Source organism: Chanos chanos, chromosome 7 (assembly GCF_902362185.1).
Source record: "Chanos chanos chromosome 7, fChaCha1.1, whole genome shotgun sequence".
NCBI lineage: Eukaryota > Metazoa > Chordata > Actinopteri > Gonorynchiformes > Chanidae > Chanos > Chanos chanos.
Genome location: NC_044501.1, coordinates 22,290,391 through 22,309,226, shown reverse-complemented (window position 1 = coordinate 22,309,226; position 18,836 = coordinate 22,290,391). Strand labels below are relative to the sequence as shown.

At 41.8% G+C, this 18,836-nt stretch overlaps 1 protein-coding gene across 2 annotated transcripts in view; it reads left to right on the top strand.

Moving 5' to 3' along the window:
- The first annotated feature begins 2,987 nt into the window (after positions 1-2,987).
- The window catches only part of ripor3 (RIPOR family member 3), a 41,017-nt gene continuing 25,168 nt past the window's right edge, over positions 2,988-18,836 (top strand). Inside the window, exons 1-3 of one of the 2 annotated variants that reach the window (XM_030780278.1) lie at positions 3,032-3,061; positions 16,724-16,792; positions 17,600-17,711. In XM_030780278.1, the coding sequence (XP_030636138.1) occupies positions 17,614-17,711 (98 nt within the window). In that variant the 5' untranslated portion in view covers positions 3,032-3,061; positions 16,724-16,792; positions 17,600-17,613. Of the gene's footprint in view, positions 3,062-16,723; positions 16,793-17,599; positions 17,712-18,836 lie in introns of both variants that reach the window. The other variant, XM_030780277.1, reaches the window with a different exon arrangement.

Sequence of the window (18,836 nt, the reverse complement as noted above, 5' to 3'; positions counted from 1 at the left end):
GTCCTGGATTACAGCAAATACATTTACACATCGCCTGTGTCCTGGATTACAGCAAATACATTTACACATAACCTGTGTCCTGGATTACAGCAAATACATTTACGCATAACCTGTGTCCTGGATTACAGCAAATACAATTACGCTTGGCCTGTGTCCTGCATTACAGCAAATACATTTACGCATAACCTGTGTCCTGCATTACAGCAAATACATTTACGCATAACCTGTGTCCTGCATTACAGCAAATACAATTACGCTTGGCCTGGGTCCTGCATTACAGCAAATACATTTACGCATAACCTGTGTCCTGCATTACAGCAAATACAATTACGCTTGGCCTGTGTCCTGCATTACAGCAAATGCATTTAAATATAACCTGTGTCCTGCATTACAGCAAATACATTTTTACGCTTGGCCTGTGTCCTGGGTTACAGCAAATATGTTTACTTTAGGTGTAGAGGTGTGTTTTATTTTGAACCGTGTTGATGACAATACTAAAGAACCAAAAAGCAAATGATGACGAACTATTTAGCTGTGATACATAGAAATGAATTTGTAAACCATTGTTCGATAGTTTGCACAGATAAATGATTAATGTTTTTTTTCAGTGTTTTTTTCAATGTTGTGTCTGTTATATACAAGAATGGTTTTTTTTCAGTCTCTGAGATAGTAAATGTTGTGTCTGTTATAAACCGGAATGCAAAGCCACGGAAAAGGAAACCTGAAGAGGACATGGTGGTTGAAAGTTTGCCAGCGTGGTAGAGTAAGGGTTAAAACTGTCGGGCATCTGCTTTTGGCTTCTCAAACCCCCTTGCTAGACCTCCCTCATCTTCCCTTTCCTTCTCTCTTTCTCTCTCTCTCTCTCTCTCTCTCTTTTCTCCTCCCTCCCTCCCATTCCTCCTCTCCTCTCTGTGTTGGCCAGGAGCCCAGAGTGTCTCTGGCTCGAGTTTAAGTTATTTTTTTTTTGTCAGTAATATTCAAACCATAAACATCATGGTAATTCATTTCGGGCGCTCTCTCTCTCTCTCTCTCTCTCTCTCTCTCTCTCTCTCTCTTTCTGTTTCTCTTTTTATCTATGGATCACTTGAAGGAAGAACTGTTCCTCATAGAGTTGCTGATCATTTTTAAACTGGCACCAATATTTGAAGACTGTTATCATTCTCCATCCAATCACTGTATTCATTAATAATCGGTCAATATGAGTAATTACTATAGTTTTATAAAAAACATTAGATAGCAGTTTCATAACAAAAGGGAGTTTTGTGAAACCCTGTATTTACTTCTGAAAAATATTCCGGATGACTCTAATAAAGGTTAAGAATTATGCCAGACCACCGAGTGTTACTGACATATATTCACATTAAATATCATTTTCTTTAACTGCTTTGGCTGTCTTCATGCATGTGTTTCATGTCTGTCAGATTTCATGAACTGTGTAAGATGCAGAAACTGCCCTTTATTACAGTGAATGAATTTGATGGAAATACCTGTTATCTGTTGATCTGTTTCCCTGCTCACATCTTATGTTTGAACGAGCATGTAATTCCTCTATTTTAACAGCAGAGAGCAGTAGTGTGACGTTAGTTTAAGTGTAGGCGCCGATGTCCGATGTTTGCAATCTGAAGTAATTATGTTTTACTCATTACAAGGGAAAAATACAGGGCACATTAAATACAGAATATGAAACCAAGCACTTAAAAGCAACTGAGTCAACTGTTGGGGCAGGAAGAAAATAGTATTCATTCAGTATCAAACAAAATTAAAGTCTAAACGTTACATAATATCTAAATAAGCGATTTGAGATTTGAGTAACCCCCCTGTGTGTGTGTGTGTGTGTGTGTGTGTGTGTGGGGTGGGGGGTTGGACGGGGTGTCTGTCTGTCTGTCTGCGCAAGCCGGTGTATATGTTCACCTTTCAGTTTCATGCCAGGCAGTCTGTGACTGTGCTGATCTATACCTTTCTGAATGGAGTGTGATCAACGCAGAGCCAAAGACACAGACATGTTCCCACGTGTTTCATTTTTAGGCAGATTTACATGCTTTTAAACATCTGTTTACTTCTGCTTCAACACTATCATTTGACAGGGGACGAAGGACATATCACAAGTGCTGAAAGACATACTGCACACACACACACACACACACACACACAGACAGAGGCAGCACTGGGGTGGGGTTTTTAGCCCTTTGTCTTATCTACTGGAGCATGTGTGTATGGGCTAGGACTGCCCTTTCGCAGATTCCCTTCACAGAAAATGGAAGGGGGAGTCCCTTTCAAAACAAAAAAATATATATAATTAATCTGTATGAACATATGTGAAGGAAAGAGAAAGACAGAGTATTATTTAAGCTTAAAGTAGACACAGAACCATTGGGGAGGGGGTAAAGTTTCCTCCACAACCTCTCGCAGAGTGAGTTTTTGTGTACTCAGAGCATGGTTAATAGAGTTGTACAATTTGCAGTGAGGTCGTTCCAAGTTCTTCATTTTAGTCAAGCTGCCAGACACCAAAGCCAACTGGCCAAGGGGAGGTTTGGAGGGATTTTAATTTACAGTTTTGATGTGTTTCAGAGCCAAGATGACAAAGTAAAAGAGAAATTGTGTGTGTGTGTGTGTGTGTGTGAGAGAGAGAGAGAGAGAGAGAGAGAGAGACAGAGACAGAGACAGAGAGAGGGTACTGGGAAGATGAAGAGCAGGGGAGAGGTGGAGAGTCAGAGAGAGTGTGAGTGAGGGAGAGAGAGAGAGAGAGAGAGAGAGAGAGAGAGTGAGAGAGAGTGTACTAAATGTTAGGGGTCTGAGGCAGAGTTCAGTTTCCTTTCTTTCTTTGCATTCAGCGAAAAGCTGTTTCTTGGAATCAAGTGTCACTTTTACCTCCTGGTGCCTCTCAGCTAAGACTTTACTTCACTATCAGAGAAAAGCAGACATCAGCTCACCCTGCCGTCACACACACACACACACATGTATGACTGCCAGGACGAATGCTTCTTTGGAGATGAATACGGATTGCGTTTTAACGTCTGTGTCAGCTGAAGACTGAAAGAGGGACAGGAAAGCTTTGAGTCAGGTAAGACTAAACACCACTGTTACTGACAATACCGCAAGTTAAGCCTAATGTTCAGTCTGGGACCAGCCGCTCTACTCTGTTTACATTTTAGCCAAATAAGTCAAAATTGTATGTTTTCTCTCTTTCTGTCTCTCTCTGTCTCTCTCTCTCTCTTTTTCTTTCTTTCTTTCTTTCTTTCTTTCTCTCTCTCTTTCTGTCAGTCTCTGTCTCTCTCTTTCTTTCTCTCTCTTTCTGTTTCTCTTTGAGAACAAACTATGTAGTATGTAGTGCTAGCAATACTTAAAAACTATCCAGCTGAGTATCTCTTTGCAGCAGACAGATGTGTGTGTGTGTGTGTGTGTGTGTGTGTGTCACCAGACCAAACAGAAACAACACTTTTTTAGTGTTCTGTCTGTCTGTCTGTCTGTCTGTCCCCCTCTCTCTCTCTCTCTCTCTCTCTCTCTCTCTCTTTCTCTCTCTGTCAGTGTCTGTCTCTCTCTTTCTTTCTCGTGCTCTCTCCTCTGTAGCAGAGAAAGTAAGATGAGGTTCACTCACTCAAACTTTCTGTTTCAAGTGTTCAAAACTGGATCATACTTCTCAAGTCTGTAACTTGTGTTTATTTTTTCAAAACCTGGCACGTGTGCTCGGAAAACCCCACGGTTCAGTATATCTCTGGACAAGCACAGCTGGCTGCAGGCTAATCTCAGCTACGATTCTCTCTCTCCCTCTCTCTCAGGTAGAGCCCTTTCAATGCCAAATTCAGAGACACATCACACACACACACACACACACACACACAGAATGTGTGATTGTGTATTTGTATATATGCTGTATAAGGTTTTGCTTATCTTAGCAAAAAGCTGATAGACATTTAAGGTTATGTGTGCTCCTAAAGATGACTAATGGCTTTTAATGAACCACTCCGTCACGCACTAATCAAAAGCAGCGCCCAGTGGAAAACTCTGACACGTTCCAAAATCTATCAAACACTCAGTTCACCAAGGGGTCGTTGCCATGTTGTAATTTCAATGTACGTACAGTTACATTTCACCCCCCCCCCCCCCCCCCACCCCATCGGACCCCCAACATCTTCAAGATATCTCCATCCCTCTGTAACCACCCCCACCCCCCCAACTGCTTTTTTTTCTGGTACCCCTCAGAGAAAATCTGAAACTGAATTCCTCATTATACTACATTCTTGAGAAACGTGAGACGTGAAGAAGGGAGAACCAGCCCAGCATCCAGAATGCCTGGGTTTTTCGTAACTCTTCTACCCCCCCAGCCTCCATGGCCCCACTCGGCCCCTCTCGGCACCCCTCTCCACTGAAACAAAGGAACCCCATTTTACCAAAGCATGCACAACTGCAAATGTAAACAAACACCTGCATTCTGCTTTAAAGTCACCTGAGTGATGTGCTTGGATGTAGTCACGTGTCACGTTGTTTTAAGTTAAAGTTTATTTAAAGCCTGATATCACTGCTTAACGTCTCAGAGGGCTTTACGTGACCATAGGTTCATAAAAACAAAACAGGATGTTTTGAGATGCTCGGCAGAGGTATAAACTGGATTACTCCCAAAAACGGCTTGTGTGACATGTCAGAGATGATGTCATCAGTCAAGTTTATTATATGCATTTATTGGAGAGTATTAAATATGTAATCATCTCCATTAGCTTCACATAACCAACGTGCAACTTTTTAGAACAGTCCAGCAACTTGTATGGATGAATTACAGAGTCATTTACCTGTTGTTTGTTCCACCAAAGAAAAAAAAAAAAGCTCTTACAAACATGGTCAATGACTCAGATAAAACAATCTGCTGTTGGTGTGGCATCTCTCTCTCTTTCTGTCTCTCTGCCTCTCTCTCTGCCTCTCTCTCGCTCTCTCTCTCTTTCTGTCTCTCTGCCTCTCTCTCTGCCTCTCTCTCTCTCTCTCAGTCCTTCTCGCTCTCTCTCTTCTAACACCACCTGAAAGCTCAGTGAATGTGGGGTTTAATCTAATTTGCTTCAGCTGATGAGTTGTTTCTGAGAGAATTTAAAACACATTCCCATAGGTCCAGAGGATGACATAACTAACTCTGTAACATCTGCCCCATTTTTCTGCTCTGAGCTGATCAGATTGATACTTTCTGTGAGAACGACTCCCTAACCCACTTACACACTAAACCAAACAAAGAGAAGCCATTCATTTATTCAGTTAGTAATGGAAATATTACCACAGACAGGTTAATGCTCTTTTGCGTACTGGAGTTGAAAAATGCCATGAACAAAGTGATACAGTGGGGTGGTTACTCGGTGACTAAGTCTAGACTATTACAATATGCTATATGTTATATTATTGCTATATTCCTGTTATAAAGTTGATTATATTAGTAGCTAACATAACCTGTCTAACACCAAAAAAGCCTTTGCTATAGATCCGTTTTGAACCAGCCTTGTCCTTTCTTGTACCAACCACGGGGCTTGACTGCGCTGGCAGATATAGATCTGTGTATGTGTGTATCTGAATATGAGATTATTTGACTGTGGCTCTCCACATGGTGAACCTTTAAAAAACATCTTTATCTCAGCTTAAGATTGGGGGGAGGGGTGTAGGACTTGGGTCACTTTTCCTGGCATTACCAAAAAGCAAGCTTTGATGTGAACTCTAAAGGTTGTGAGGGATTTCCATCCAAACACAGATGCCTCCCATGCAGAATATTTTCAAAAGGGGTGCGGTGAGAGAAGCTGTCAGCGATCGTTGGAGATCATATCTTGTTGTCTTCCTGTCTTCCTGTCCTGTCCTCCTCTCTCAGTTGCACCATGGCAATGTGAAGTTAAGAGCACTGAAAGGGTTAGCTGATGCATTTAAAAGCTGCTCTGGCTATCACTGTATTACTCCTCTGACAGCACATGCTTCCAACACAAACAGATTTCACTGGTAAGAGATGACTGATAAATTGTGGTTGATGGTTTACAGCAGATGTGAGCGTTTGGTTTTTCAGTTGTAAAGAGCTGACCCTGTAAACTATAGGTCATGTATACAGTATCCACACCAAGTGTCAAAGGTCACCAAGGGTCATAATCACCTTCCATCTCCACCAAAGCTACCAGTCTCTCCTTTCATAAGTGTGTGTGTGTGTGTGTGTGTGTGTGTGTGTATGTGTGTCTGCCTGTGTATGAATATTGCAGTGACAATTGTCAGTTGCATGTTGCCTTTACCTGTTAGTGTGTCAAATCTCTCCTTTCATACACTAGTTTAATTACATGTAATTGCATGTATCATTGTCATGGTGTATTTAGCCATCAGTATGTCACGTTGTTGTATATTATTATATATGTGTCACTCCTTATTTGGCAGTGGGAAGTGAAAGGCATGATTTGTAGCAGGGACTGAGCAGGAAGCTTATGGATAGCATTAGGTCTCAAAAAAACACACTTGTAAACATAAACAGGTTTATTAAAAGGTAGTTAAAGAAAGTTACATGCGTGAACGTATGTTGTTGTGTTTCTGAGTTTGTGTGTCCCGGTTGGCATGTTTGTGTCTCATGGTGGTATCTGCCTGCTGCATATGCACACAAAACCTCTAGACTGTGCCATTTGATAACTCATGCGTGGCACACACAGGCCAGCGACCCACAATTCCATCTGACTCATGTATGCATGAGTCAGCTGGTCTTTCTGTGACAGCCTAAGGACCAAACTCTCTGTCAGATCCACAAGTGTGACTGCAGGACTGTGATGGGCTTAACATGGCTTTGGAGCAGTTCTCAAACACAGAGGACACTTTGCTCTCCAGTTTTGTGGGGTGGAGTGGTTGAGTGGACCGGTTCTCCAGTTCTGTCAGGTGGAGTGGTTGAGTGGGCTGGTTCTCCAGTTCTGTCAAGTAGAGTGGTTGAGTGGGCTGGTTCTCCAGTTCTGTCAGGTGGAGTGGTTGAGTGGGCTGGTTCTCCAGTTCTGTCAGGTGGAGTGGTTGAGTGGGCTGGTTCTCCAGTTCTGTCAGGTAGAGTGGTTGAGTGGGCTGGTTCTCCAGTTTTGTGGGGTGGAGTGGTTGAGTGGGCCGGTTCTCCAGTTCTGTCAGGTGGAGTGGTTGAGAGAGCAGACAGAGTCACCTTCTTAGCAGGGCTGAGGACAGTTGAAAAGCTGTTAGGAGGTGGATGCTGAAATTTGAGACGGTTTTCTCAGCTTGACAGAAGGGGGGGAGGGGAGACAGAGAGAATTAGGTTTGAGACAGTAGCCTCTGGAGTCCATAGAGCATAAAGTGAAAGAGTCAGAGAGGCTGGGTCTGAGAAACCATAATCACCTTGACAGGATTCCAAAGATGGTCATGGTTTGGACGATGGATGATAGAGTTTGTGTGACTTTTATGAGGTAAACCTACAGCATGTGCCCTGTCAGCGTACAGGTCTGCTTCATGGAAACACCAACAGTTTACCTTTTGTACTGAAGTCTCAGCCAGTGAGGCTGTCACTCACATGCACAGAGTTACAATAGGCTAAGACCAATATATGCATTTCAACACTGGGTTAGATATGATGAGGGGATCTGTTTTTGATATTAGATTATTAGATAAAAAGTATTAGAAAGAAAGAAAGAAAGAAAAAGACAGAAAGAAAGAAAGAAAGAAAGAAAGAAAGAAAGAAAGAAAGAAAGAAAGAAAGAAAGAAAGAAATACTCTCTGCTGGATTCCCCACATAGTTTATACATTCATCCTTGGTGAACTCTCTCAATTTTTTTTTTCTCATCCCAGCTTGTCATCATTGCTGGTGTTTGAAACATTAGTTATTTACAAAAGGAAAATAAGAGGAGAAGTCCAGGAAGTGTGGAAGAAAAAGAGAAATTTGCACATCAAACATGATCTAACAGAAGAATATCCCCAGGCATGTTAATCAGGGGTGGCAGCTAGCCAGAGAGGATAGTGCTATTTGCCATGGACTCTCTCTGGGTTACTGTGCTAAGGGCCACTCCAGTTAACCAGACAACCCAAGATCTGTTCACAAAACACTGCATTCAGTCACAGTGAAGGTGGGCTCATTTGAATTAGAGAATGGTTTCCCTAAATATCTTAGATTACCTTAAGCAACATGGTTCCCTTTTCTGAATAATGTTAAAAGCTGTCTCACGCTTGTGTCCAGCGTCACACAACACATGTTTTACAGCAACTGAACGAATGTAAACCACAACACAGATGGCCAGAGGGAGGTGAAAAAGTAGAATTAATGATACAAAAAAACCCTGATTTAATGTATTTGTCAGGAAAGTGTCTAGGTATCTTATCATGTTTTTCTCTTTGATGTTTGTAGCTGTCCTAATCTATAAAAAAGCTTCTGTATACTTTTAGCCAGAGGAGAGAGATAGAGTGAGAGAGAGAGAGAGAGAGAGAGATAGAGAGAGCACACAGAGTGCCAGAAGCATCCCTAAAGCATTTGCCCCTGGGGGGGGGGGGGGGGGGGGGGGGGGGGGGGGGGGGGGTTAAAGGGTTGTAGGGGGCTGAGGGATGAGGTAGGAGGGGCACATTCTTCTGTTTCTGTCTTTTGTTCTTGCAAAGCCGTCCTACACACTGTCCCCCAAAAACACATAATCCAGATGCCTCTTCAGTTTACTGTAACAGGAGGACCATTAAAAGACAGAGAGAGAGAGGGGGGGGGGAGAAGAAGAAGAAGAAGAAGAAGAAGAAGAAGAAGAAAGCACTGTGATTCATTAAATACAAAACAGAAACAAATATACAGAGTAAGGAACAACTGGTTTAAAGGGAAAAAAAGAGAAACTTAAGCTTTCGTTTGTTTTTTCTCTATCATATACACAATTGGGGTAGTAGTAGAGCATAAATGCCTCTATAATCAGCCTCAGGTTGTGTTTTTATTTCCTCATAGAGAGCAGGGCTAAACAGGCATTGGACCTCAACACATTAAATGACCTGCATCTGAGAGCACTGACTGTCACTGTAAAGCTACATTACGTGCATCTGTGGACCAGAAATCATTTTTGCTCATGAGACTTGCATGTATAGTGAGAATAAAGAAAACTGGACAGCAGCAAACAGTTGTTGCTTTGTTGTTTACCTCACATCTGTTTGTCGGGACAAGCGAAGGCAAACAATTCCCGTTTTGTCTGAGAGTGCCGCTTAGAAGGACCCTCTGAGAGTCTGTTTGTCCAGACCCCTGAAACCACACGAAGGAACTCAAAACTGCAACCACAAAGCACAAATGCAAACACACACACACCGGCAGATCCTGGTGAACAGACTCTGTTTAAACCACTGCCTTAATGCTGTCTGACAGGCATGTGAGCATCTCATTAGATTTGGCAGTGCCAAAAAAAAGCTAAAAAAGCATTCTATAGCCACATGTGGCACACTCACACACAAACCCATACACACACGCACACACACTCACATACAAACCCATGCACACACACAGACACACACACACTCATACACACACACCCTCACACACACAAAAACCCTCAAGCTGAAACTTAAATTAAACCAAAACAAAAATGTAAAGTGAATATTTTTCAGATGTTCTGACAAAGTAGTAAAATGGATGTTTTCCCCCTTTTTATCATTTAACATTGAATTAATGATATTAAATTTGATTAGCTAATGTAATATTATTCATTGCGGGACCTTTTGGCTGTCATCTCCTCACATCTCCAGCACACGTGGTTTTGATCTTCATGGCTTTCTGAGGGAGAATGAAATGTATGAACATGTAGGGGTATGTGTTTATTGTATCAGAAATATAAGATCTGTTATAACAGGGTGAAGACTGAATGTAGAATTAGTTCTGAGAGGAGTCAATATCTGGCCAAAACATTTCACGCATGCAGCAAACATCCCGCAACTTTTGAGGAATGTTTTGTTCCGTCGCTTTTGAGAGAAACAGCGTGTTTGAGCTGGGATTCTACTTTTGGATTACGTCAGTAACCCTTACAAACTCCCATGCTGAGGCCTCCACAATAACTGTGGATAATCAGTGACTGTGTGTGTGTGTGTGTGTGTGTGTGTCTGTGTGTGTGTGTGTTATCTGTGCACTTGTTTGTCTTACAAGTATTACAAATATAGGAATGTCCTATAAACCAGGAGTGTGAAAATCCAGTTCAGAGGGGCCAAGGTCCCAGGGTGTCTCTTGTCCACCGGTAACATGTGGTCTCTGGCTGAAGAGAGCACACAGTGACTTTCCAGGTGAAAAACAGCATGTAATTAAGTGGTCATAACCAAAAGCAGCGAGATCTCGGCCCTTAAATACTGGATTTTCTCACTCCTGCTATGAAGTGAGGACATGCGGTAATTTTGTTTGTACCCACTAGATAAATAAAACACTCAGGCCTGTTAGTTTTTTTTTGTAATGATGTCTATAGTTAGGGTTTTAGCCTTAGGTTTACCAGTCTCTACATACAGTAAATGGAAATCAGTGAGCAAGTGGTCAAAATGCCTCTTTAATGCATGTATGTACAGAACCGCACGTGTGTGTGTGTGTATGAGTGTGCATGTGTGTGTACACATGAGTGTGTGCATGTCTGGAAGAGTGTGCACATGTTTATGTTTCCACATGTGCATGTGTGTCTGTGTGCATGTGAGTGTGTAGATTGACTGAGTCCTTGGGGGCCCATTGTAAAGGGGTTGAGGATGGGGGGTTGGGGGTGATCTTAACAATTACTGCTGACCCCCAAATGATTTACATGGCCTTTAAGGGGGCCGAGTGTGGACATGCATGTTCCCCCTGTGAAAACCATGTACATCATATATCACAGTCAAACAGACACACACACACACACACACACACACACACACGCACGCACACTTATTCTTTCCGCCTCTCTCAGACACACACACACGCACACACTCATTCCCTTGTCTTAGACACACACACACACATATATTCCTTTGCTCTCAGATGCATGCACACATGAACACACACACACACACAAACACACACTCACACATTATGGTACACAGGTCAGACTTTATACACATTCCCAGTGAACCCCAAGCCCTGAGCATCACAGTGAGGCACGTGAGGGAAACATGAGGGACTGATTGTGGGCATGTCTCCCTTCACATGGTGTGTGTGTGTGTGTGTGCGCGCAGTGCCTTAGTGTTGCTTTTGTCAGAGATTATAGCTATATATATAGCTATAAAAGAGCATACTACTCCTCCAATGTGTCTAGCCCAGTTATATTTAAACACTTACAACAATAGATTCTCATCCAGACTCTCTCTTTTCTGGATCTTCCCTTCCCTAATAATTATCGTTGTGGTATAGCACAGCGCTCAGTCACCAGTGTAAGTACAAACTGTGTGGATAATCTGAATTTTCCTGATTTTACCTGAAAGAATGTATCCCCTACTTTTAAACGTGGATGGAGTTTTGGATGGACCATCTCTCTCTCATTCTCTCTCTCTCTCTCTCTCTCTCTCTCCCCCCCCCCCACCCCCTGCGTGTTTGTGTGTATAGGTATGTGTGCGTGTGTGTGTGTGTGCGTGCACGAACGCACGTGTGTTTGTTCCAGGATCTGTTAATCTCTTTTTAAGATGTCTGATGAGAGAGAGGGGGACTTAATGAATAGCTGTTTAGAGCGTCTTGTTCAGCCAGAACAGTTCTGTTGCCAGCACTTGTCATTCTGCACGTGGACAGTCGTCTGAAAGTAAGCAATGAATGAATCACAGCTCACTGACCATGTCCATACCTGAGGATCCTAGACCTGAAAGAGACTGACGGCTCATTACCATGCTAAGCCTCACCAAAAGAGTTTCAGCAATAGTGAATCTTCAGTACAGAACGCAGTAATTTTACCGCCTGGGAGACATAATTTTATTGGAGGAAGATCTACAACTAGGCTTAGTGAGGTAGAAAGTTTACAGCTAAGCCAATCTGCCAGGGACCTTGGCAATAGCTGTCACTCTGATGTTTGGCTTAGTGTTTACCGTGTGCATCCAGAGCGTGTCACAGAGCCCAAGTCTGAGGCCTTGTGAGACAGCCGTAATGTTGTTATGATTATCAGATTAACGTTGTCTGTCCTTCATCATCCATGGCCAGCGTCCAGAAAAGACAGAACTTTCTCTAGGGACATGCCATGAGGAGGGGGGGTCATTCATGACTAACCCCTTTCCCCTGGGAACTCTTTCCTCAGTGAAAAACTATGCCTTAAAATGCTCTATGGAGTAGAGAGAGAGAAAGAGAGAGAGAGAGAGAGAGAGAGAGAGAGAGAGAGAAATATGAGCTCCCCTTCTGTGACCATGCAACAAAATATCCAAACCCTTAAGTCATAGAGCACAAAAAGAACAAGCGTACTATCACCACTACATTTATCATTCCTATTACATCCTCCATTATATTTACCATTGGTATTAAATCTACCATCACTGCTTCCAGTCATTATATTTACCATTACTGTTACATAACCATTACTACAGTCTACTGTTACATTTACTATTAATACAGTCTACCATTAACATTGTTATTAATATAGTCTACCATTACATAACCATTACTACAGTTTACCGTTACATTTACTGTTAATACTGTCTACCATTACATTGTTATTAATACAGTCTACCATTACATTGTTATTAATATAGTCTACCATTACATAACCATTACTACAGTCTACCATTACATTTATCATTAACATTAAATAACCATTAATACAGTCTACCATTATATAATCATTAACATCACATAACCATTAATACAGTCTACCATTAGATTCATCATATATATATTAGAACAACATTTGACAAGGCTGGTGCCATGAATACTGTTACAGAAGGCTATGAAAAGTTAACATCTAAATACAGAACTTCAGAAATCGTCTATTGAATGGATCCAGGGTCTTTAAAGGTTAAAGGTTGTTCAGTGATTGGTTGACTCTGACAGAAGCAAATTGTTTTGGACATTACATCATCAGGTTTGCTCGTGTCAATGTGCTAACGTTTGTCATGGTAAAAGATGATGGTTTCATGCGAATGAATGAGTGAGGCTGCAGGTTAGTCTGGAGAAGAAAGAGGGTCGACAAGCAGCATACTTTCAACTGTGTGCTTACCCAGAGTCCCTCACACCACCAGGAACACACTTGTGGAGCAGAGAGCACCGGCAGTTAGCTCCCTGTGAAAGGTGTGGAGGGATGTGAGGAATTAGACAACCTAAAGGAGTTTTCTGTTGATAGCACTAAGGAGCATTTGACATGAAAAGCCAGAGGAATGTTGACTTGTCTCACAATACTTATGGAAAAACACAAATGAATAACAGGCTGGCTGGCCAAAGCAAGAAAATATTAACAGAAAATGAGAGGTGAGTTATTGAATTTCATGGGCATTAGCCCCATTCATTCCCACTGAATGTGTCAGACATGTTACTGCTGTCTAGATTTCACAGTATTTACATGAAAATTGGAGTTTAATTGGATGGAAACAGAATCTGATATGTTGCCAATGATGTAGCCATTTTTCATGCCTCCAGGTCACCACACCTGTCCCCAAGGTAACGGGTTTATTACAGATGATCAAAATGCTGACTTATTGTGAGCATAAAGAGCAATGTTGTTGTTTTTTTCTGTCCTCAGATGGCACTATTCATGCCCAACCATGTTCCAGGGTATGAGCCCTCAGACAGATCGAATAGGTGTATAATGGCGGTTAAAAAATGTCTATCATTTAATTGTTTAACTGACTCCTAACAAAATATTCACTGATAACACTCACTCTACATTTCTACCCTATCATTGCCTGTTTGTAACTCACTAACGGGTCCATTTTTAGAAAGAGAGAGAGAGAGAGACAGAGAGACACAGAGGAGGCGAGAATCAGGAAACAATGAGAGAAGAAGAAGAAAGAGATCTACATTCAGCTTTCTTTCAGATCCAAAACCATGACTTTCATCACTAAGGCTGGAAAGTTGTGGCAAGCACGGTCAGAGAGAGAAAGTTAATTTAGTTAGCAGCAGACGCTAAGCCATGACAAATCCTCATTTAAACCCCACACCCGTAATCCTCCTCTTCTGAAGGATTAAGACAGATTAGCTAACGGTGAATAGGTTCTACCTGACCGACACTGAAATGTGTTTGGATCCAAAAACCACATGAGCATTAAGAGTAGGCAAAAGCCAAAGAAGACACATCATTGAAATGAAATTCTGCCATGACTGACTTATTCATTTCCAAATCCGTCCATTACACTTGAAGTTCCTATGATCCACCAAAGCCATTATACATCCGTCACTGGGGGGAGTTTCTATCCATGACAATGTTTCTGTTTGCTCAAAATAAACTTTCTGCTTTACAGACATGATGGTTTTAAAGTTTACATATCCTTGCATGTCGTTGCTTTGCGTCAACTGTATTAGTGTTCTCATGAGTTTTCCTAATATTACCTCTGTATAAATTCATTCGACCTTAACCAACATTACTGTGCATAGAATGAGATACACACTGGCCTACAGAGGCCTCTGTTTGCCTGTCAGTCATTATAAAGGCACTTTCTCAGGATCCAGGGCTTCATGTGTTCTGGCCCGGTTCTGATCTTTGGCTCTCTGTTGGCTTCCATCTGACTCATCTCCTGTGGTCAGAGGAGTTTGTATGTATTGCTAAGGGATATTGTTTTCCTGAGGAAATATTCACAGCTCGCGATCATTAATGTTATCGGTAAGTGTCAACACCCTCCGCTTGCTCTGCTGTGACATGAGGGCTAGTTTACCGATCCCAGAAGTTTTTTGGCCCTTCTTGAACTCAAGCAAACGCTGCAGTGATGAATTGCAGTAACAGACTGCGACTCTACTCATTCATTCCACTTTAATGTTTTCCTTCAATGCTGCCAAAGTAACATTAAAAAAAAGAAAAAGAAAAAGAAAAAAAAGAAAATCAAAGCAGTTTGTCAAGTTGGACATGATCTCTAGACTAATATTTCGATTGGCCCAATTGCTGAGGTTCTTCCCGTGGAGGGGAGGCGGATTCCTGGGGTTGACGTAGATTTGAAAGATTCTTGGTAACTCTATCAGACATCATTTGCATGGCCTCTGTCACACGTGTACCCATATTACCTCTTCCCCCTCCCTCCTCCTCCCCTTCTCCTCCCTTCATCCAAAAATTCTCAGCGCTGAGGGAGATGAAAACGGACATCTCAAACTCAGCTCCCTTAGCAGTTTGTGTGAAGAGGTCAGAAAATGCTCTTTATTGAAACAGTATTTACCATGCAGTCCAGAGTGATACATGCAATGTGGAAGATGTTTGGGATGGCTCCCTCGCCCTCACACTTCAGGGCTTGTTTCCATGTGGGGGACTATTGTCCTTAGGGGCAGAGCTAACAACGCTCAGATGATTTGGATTCTTTGGAGTTTTTTTTTTGTTGTTGTTGTTGTTTTTTTTGCTGATTCTGAGGAGTAATTAAGATTGCTCTTTTCCTCCATGTGTTCTGCATTCCAGAGGAGCATTGCATTGAGTGTTTCTGTTTCACATTTACTACATCCCTGATGAGCTGTTCTTCAAGAGATCTTCAAATGTCACATCTGTGACAGAGACGTTTCAAACCATAGGATGCATCGTATTAAATTCATAAACCTCTGTCCATATGGTACTTCAAATGTAAACATTTGTTTAGACCTTTGTCAACATTTATCTGACCAGCTGAAATATTTTGAGTGAACGCGTATTTTTCCAACCTTTGAACATTTTCTCAACTGTTAAGACGTCGCACATGTCTGCTGAACTAGGATGACACTGCAAAAAAATGACTGTAACCCTGCCGTGTCTGTTAGAGACCCTGTATAGAATGACTCCCTGTGCTTTAGACAGTCCATTTTCCCTCTGGGATTCACTTTGACCTGTGAGGGCAGAGTTCCAAACAGAATGCAATGAGCTACTTTTAAAGACTTAAAAAAACTCACGCTTGTTTACTAGAGGATGTAAACATTTACAAGAACCTGAAACTTGCATCCGGACACATGCTGAAGCGATATTCCACTATTTACCTCATCAAGGAGGTAATGATTTTTGCTCTACAACCCTGTCCATATCTTTTCCCCATTGCAGTGTCATTGACAGAGTACAGTTAAAGGGAGGAATTTTCCCTTTCACACATATTTAGATATAGCACTGCACGCACATAACAGTCACTCATGCTGGCATGCTGGGTCAATTTCGTCCAGATGTGTCGGTTTCACACGTTATCTTTTGGCCTAAGATATTTCTGACAGCACATTAAATGGAACTGAGTCCTAATTCTGAGATATATTTCCTTTGTCTCTGTGGTTGGATCAACTGAAGTCAGTTGCATAGAATAGGCAGTCTAAAGATTTTAAAAGAGTTTAAAAGTCCTTATGTGTTATATACCTATGTAGTTATATATTTCTTATACGTTAGTTACACAAAGAAGACAGACTGCCTTTGGCATTAGATGAGAGGGGCAGCTCCGGGCTGGCCTGGATTTGTAATGATCAGCTTGGGTCTAGATTGACTGGTCCACAGCTGCAGCAGTCTCTGACAGGGCTATGGCCTGTGCAGTTCCTCACGTGTGTCTCTCTCAGGTCCTCCTGTAAGGCAACAGAACATGACTTACTGCCCAGGAGAGATTGCTCTCTCTCTTCTGCGTTTGTAATCAAGATGTCTCAGCTGATCACTTTCCTCCATTCCTCCTGTCTTGTCTTCGCTCCATCCTCTCTCTCTCTCTCTCTCTCTCTCTCTCTCTCTCTCCTTTCTTCCTCTGTAAACAGCTTCAGTCCTCTGTGTTCAGCGGATTTCAGACTGGTGTGAAATTCATATTCCAGGACAAGAAGGTGCTTGTGAGTGTGTTATAGAACCTTGGGATGTTTGGGTAATGTGGACAGTCCTGATTGAAATACTCCTGCTAAAGATTTCTTAAAAAAAAAAAAAAAGCAGACAGCAAATAGACAAAGCAAAACAAAGCAAAACACTTGTCTTTGAACTAAGTATCTGGATATTTCCCTATATTTGCATATTTGACGACATTTGCAAGCCCATTTTCCCAACTCCCCTTAACTCCTGACTTAAATATCATGATGCTGCATGTAATCAGTGTGTGCAGTCTTGCTTTGGAGTGTCCTCTGTGGGATTTCTGTCCAATAGTTTTGATTCATTACTCTGATCAATAAAACATACATCCTTAATGTCCCTGGCAGACATAGAGGCAGACTGAGCCCAGATGGCTTTGCCACGCGTTTCCGTGGTAATGTTCCCTTACTGCTGTACACACAGTGTTTAGCACCCCTGCTCCCACTGGACTGGACCATTTAAAATGACAGGAACACGGGAGAGGAGATCAAATGAAAAAAAATGCACAGAACAGACGAGTGTGTTCATAAAGTGGAAAGACAATATGACTTGAAAAGAGAGGGAACAAAGTAAGAGATATTTGTCATGTTAGAGAATGTGCTGTGTGTGTGTGTGTCTGTGTCTTTCAGTAAAGGCATGCGCCGCCCAAGTCTAGTTTATGATTCACAATTTCAGCTGCTGTCTTTTTCTCTGTGTGGTGTGTCTCTGTGTGGTGTGGTGTGCGCACATGTGTGTGCGTGCGTGTGTGTGTGTGTGGTGCGTCTACGGGGCTGTGCATGTGTGTGTGTTTGTTCTAGGTGTTGGGACGGGCATGTCAGTGAAACTACGGTTTGAGTGCCCAGCTGAGGGCGGCATGGTTCAGAGGAGTCGATCCTTCACTGGATTCAGCACCATCAGCGGCAGACACAGGTCAGTGTGTGTGTCTGTCTATGTATGTCTGTGTGCTATGTGTGTCACTGTGTATGGCGTGTGTGTGCATGTGCCTGTGAGTGTGTGTGTTTTTTATTGTGTATTTTATTATTTTAGTATGTCTGTACTCAATCGGGGTTCTGCTCAGGTTAATTCTTTAGATGAGGTTCTGGATTTGGGTTGAATTCTGTTGTAAGAATAGCCAGAGGGAATTGGTCAGTGTGGATTTCACTGTGGAAAAAATGTTAGATTTTTGTCCAGTGCAGCTGAAAACAACTGAAAAAATAAACGGAGTAAGAAAGAAAAAAAAATAAGTGTAAACCTTACAACTAAAAGTCCTGACTGAGTCTGCATCTCATTCCCATGCTGAAAATGTATTTAGTTAAAGTTCACTAAAATATATTTGCCACATTTATTGGCAATTTCATAATCATAAACCTAAGCAAGGTTTCATGGTTTCATCTTATATTCTGTCGGATATTTCCCATAACAAAAGGTGAGGAGGCCTGTAGTTGTCAGCACTCACTTTAGATTATGTAAAGTTGCACAGCTGCACTGTGTGTGTGTGTGTGTTCAGTGTGAATAGTTTGAAATACTGCATCTCCCTATGTGTTAGTAAGGTTAACATAAACTATCAGAGTCAGTCGGATGAAACCCTGCAGGACTTCTCTAGCTAAATGCTTACAGCGTGAGAACGTTGGCTTCTTCTGTCGCAATAACAACATGTTTTGTTTTGTTTTGTTTTGGCTTTTTTTTTTTAAGATCTGAATTCAATTACAGCTCTCCTGCCAAATGAAAATTCTCTGCGAATTCTTCAGAAAAAAACAGTTATTGTAATGAGTCAAGATATAACAGACAGCAGAGATTTAGATTAAGAATGAGATTTAACCAAAAAACATAAAGATTAATCTGAAGATTACTCTTGTCACATTAATCTATGAATTTAGAGCAGCATTATACTGTACAGTTAGATAGAATCTGTTCCCATGCATTTGAATGACACCACTGAATGTCACCTCTTGTTTAGTAGCACCCTGTAGCACACACCACATATTCCTGTTTCAGTGCACAACTGAATCTGTCAGGTTTGACCATGAAACAATCGAAGATAATTTCACTAAAAAA